Source organism: Penaeus japonicus, unplaced genomic scaffold, assembly GCF_977035675.1.
Source record: "Penaeus japonicus unplaced genomic scaffold, GWHDUDI00000001_assembly GWHDUDI00000039, whole genome shotgun sequence".
Lineage (NCBI taxonomy): Eukaryota > Metazoa > Arthropoda > Malacostraca > Decapoda > Penaeidae > Penaeus > Penaeus japonicus.
The window spans coordinates 4,084,052-4,087,957 of record NW_028234441.1 but is presented as its reverse complement, the minus strand read 5'-3'; the positions used below and the strand labels follow the sequence as shown (position 1 = coordinate 4,087,957).

At 31.5% G+C, this 3,906-nt stretch overlaps 1 protein-coding gene across 1 annotated transcript in view; it reads left to right on the top strand.

Annotated features, from left to right (window-relative positions):
• Positions 1-3,229, top strand: part of LOC147466956 (protein IMPACT-B-like) — a 10,233-nt gene extending 7,004 nt beyond the window's left edge. The window contains exons 6-7 of the mRNA XM_086533253.1: positions 565-724; positions 3,060-3,229. Coding sequence (XP_086389379.1) covers positions 565-724; positions 3,060-3,227 — 328 coding nt within the window. The 3' untranslated portion in view covers positions 3,228-3,229. The remainder of the gene's footprint in view (positions 1-564; positions 725-3,059) is intronic.
• The last annotated feature ends 677 nt before the right edge of the window (positions 3,230-3,906 follow it).

Below are 3,906 nucleotides of genomic sequence, written 5' to 3'. Positions count from 1 at the left end.
ATATACAAAAATACATATATACATGCATATATAATATATATATATATATATATATATATATATATATATATATATATATATATATATATATATATATATATATATATATATATAAATCTATCTGTCTATCCTGCTTTTTACAGAAAATGAAATATAACACAAGTATATTATAGATTCCTTATTATCTCACTCAGAGAATAGCACACCTTAGAAAAAGAGAAGAGAATAAAAATGCACGAGATCTTGGTTATTCAAAGACTGAGATCTCTCTCCTTGTTTTTCATTTGACTGGCAATATGTTCTCACCACTCGGGAAAATAATCCAGAAACAGTATTTGTTAATATGTTTTCTTGGCTGTGTTGTGGTTATTTATTTATTATGAGTATTAACATTTCATGATTAGAATTATAACATCTCAAAGATTTTATTTTTTCTGTACTTTTCCAAAAAAAAATATGTGAAATTTGATAGTGTTTATGTAAATAGAGTGGTTGTTGGGGAAGATGTAGAAAAGCTGATTTTGCTTGCTTGCCAGCTAGACTTCAACCTTATATATATTTCAGGTCTGTGCTGAGAAAACTCTACCAGAATAAAAAGGTGGCAAATGCTACACACAATATGTACGCCTACCGATTCATCCCAGATGGCTCTTCTAATCTGCATCAAGACTGCGAAGATGATGGTGAGGACCATGCTGGTGGACGCATGCTCCACCTTCTTCAGGTAATTAGTTGGTTCTCTGATGCTCGTATATTATTTTTCTTGGTATTTCCATGTATTTGTAATGTATCTGTCTGTGAGGTGCATTCAAGTATGAACTTGAATATGACATAATACCTAGTTAATATTGTGATATTGATATCGTGTGCTCAGTAGTCTCCTTTTGTGATGTGTAGTAGAATAGCATGTATAAGTGGGTAAAATGGCTAGTGCCACTATAAGTTGCTATGTAAGGAACTCAGGACTCTCACAATGCATGAAAGATGCTAACATAGCAATGTACAGAAATAGATGATTTGTGTAGATCCATCCTTCCATCCCTTTAAAGAATTTGATTATATTTTGACATTGATTGTTCAGGAACTCATCAACCCTTCCAAGATGGGCTATATGTGAATGCTTGAAAGCAAGACTATCTATCCTATAAATTTGTCTTTGACTTTGTCTTATATGTAAATTTTGACGTTTATGTAAAATTGACCCATGTTATGTTGTACTTGCAGGGTATCAATTGTCACACAGTTGATTGGATGTGGATTAAGGCAGTTTTCATTGACAAAACTGATATTATCTATTTGGACATGTGTTGTCATTGTTGGTCAGGCATGCATTAGCTAACCCATTGCCAAAGGGGCTGTTTTGGCTCCAAATGGTCTAAATGTTGGTGTATTTCAAATGTGTAAGCTTAATGCCTTGGGCTATTCGTCCGCTCTGGCCATAGCCAAGCGCTACGCACTCAATCACTTAGTGTGCCAGCCAAATGGAAAGCCATGACAAAACATCTTGTCCCCGGTGCTAGTACTACCACCACTGGACATATCTTGTCACCCAGCATTAACAGGTAAAGGAAGAGTTATTAACCTGATATAGGAAAATATATGCGGCCATTGGTCACCTTTACCCAGTAACAATGGGGTGGTTTTTACTCCGCCTGTACAATATGCTGGTGTATTTTGAAATGTAGAGGGCTAACGCCTCAGGCTATTTGCCCACTGAAGCAGTGGCAACACACTATGTGTGTGATCACCCAGCGTGCTGGCCATACAAAAGCCATGATGTGATATCACATCCCTGGCAGGAAGACCTGCTACCCCATGGCATGATTTCATTTCATTCAGTGTTAATGGGTCAATGTAAAAAACAACAAAAAATAGTAGGTTGTTAAAAACCAATAGTATGTTGTTAGAAATGTGCCATTTCCCTTCAAGATTAGTGGAGTAATTTATAACTGAGTTAATTACTGAATTAATATGCACCGATTGTTAAGCTTAATTGCAATGATTCTTTTCATCAGTAAATTTGATTTATTTGCAGAAAGCATTATTGTATTGATCTGGTTGATGGAATTATAAGGAAATGATTTTAACTGTTGAATAGTACAGAGTTATGCCATAATTACATAAATCTTTGTTCATTTGTATATATTTTAAGCAGTCATGTACTTTAACAGTCATGCCTAGTATTATCTGTCAGATGGTAGCATACATACAGTGTTCTCAATTAATGATAAAAATAACAATAGTTTCCTGCTTTGCTTTGAAGGACCCCCCCCCCCACACACACACACACACACTTTCCGTGCCTCCTATCCCACCACCATCCTACTCTGCGTAGAAATGGCTACCTTGGGATGTGATTTTGAAGACGGTGAAACCTTTTTGTCTGTGCCTATGCCTGCATTTATGATACATGTTACTTCCATATTTCAAAGCTTTTGGACATGTGATATAATGGGCGTTTAATAGATTAATAATGAGTGGTTTTTATATTGTCATTAAGTAGTACATGATAGCTTGGCATTTGATACGAAAAAGAAGTGTTGTAATTAAGAAAAAAATGTGCCATTGTAAATTATCAATAGATGACCCTTGTAATAACTTCAGTACTATTGATATTCTCAGGAAGTCTAAAAACATATCTTTGTGTATTTGTTTTACAATTATTGTTCATAATTTGATATCCAAATCCCTTTAAACAAATATTTATTAATCCTTTAGAATATGCTAAAAATTCTAAATGTCTACAGTACAATGTTTGAGAACTCTTGAATGTTATTAAGGTGTATCATACTAAACATTGATGGCTTAAAAATATTTTCCATAAAGCCTCTCTTTGTAAGCATGGTTTATCAGCTGCTTCAGAGATATAGATTATTTGATAAGAGGTTATCTCATCTGTTTTGCATAAAAATGAATGAAGATTAAACATATCTTATCAGTACTTTTCAGTGAATAATTAATACTCAAACTATTTTATAATATATAAAAGATTATGTTGGAAAAATGTATTTTATGCTATTCTTTGACTTCCTTGTGTTACTAATTATCAAATATTTCAGATTGTGGATGCACAGAATGTCCTAGTTGTGGTCTCAAGGTGGTATGGCGGCATCCATCTGGGACCTGACAGGTTCAAGCACATAAACAATGCATCACGGCAGATACTCGAAAGCTGTGGTTATATAAAGCACCATGAGAGTGGTAAAAAAAATAAAAAAACAAAATAGCATCATGTATATGGTTTTAACCTCAAAATTTCTGGTTATTATTATATGTGTATACATACATACATATACATCTGTATAAATATACATATACATGTGTATACATATATACATATACATGTATATATATACATATACATATGTATACATATATACATATACATGTGTACATATATACATATACATGTGTATACATATATACATATACATGTGTATATATATACATATACATGTGTATACATATATACATATACATGTGTATACATATATACATATATATGTATATATATATACATATACATGTGTATACATATATACATATACATGTGTATACATATATACATATACATGTGTATACATATATACATATACATGTGTATACATATATATACATAAACATATATATACATATACATGGGTATATATAAATACATATACATGGGTATATATAAATACATATACATGTGTATACATATACATGTGTATATAAAAATACATATACATGTGTATACATATATACATATACATGTGTATACATATACATGTGTAAATATATATACATATACATGTGTATACATATATACATATACATGTGTATACATATATACATAAACATGTATATACATATACATGTGTATACATATACATGTGTATATATAAATACATATACATGTGTATAATA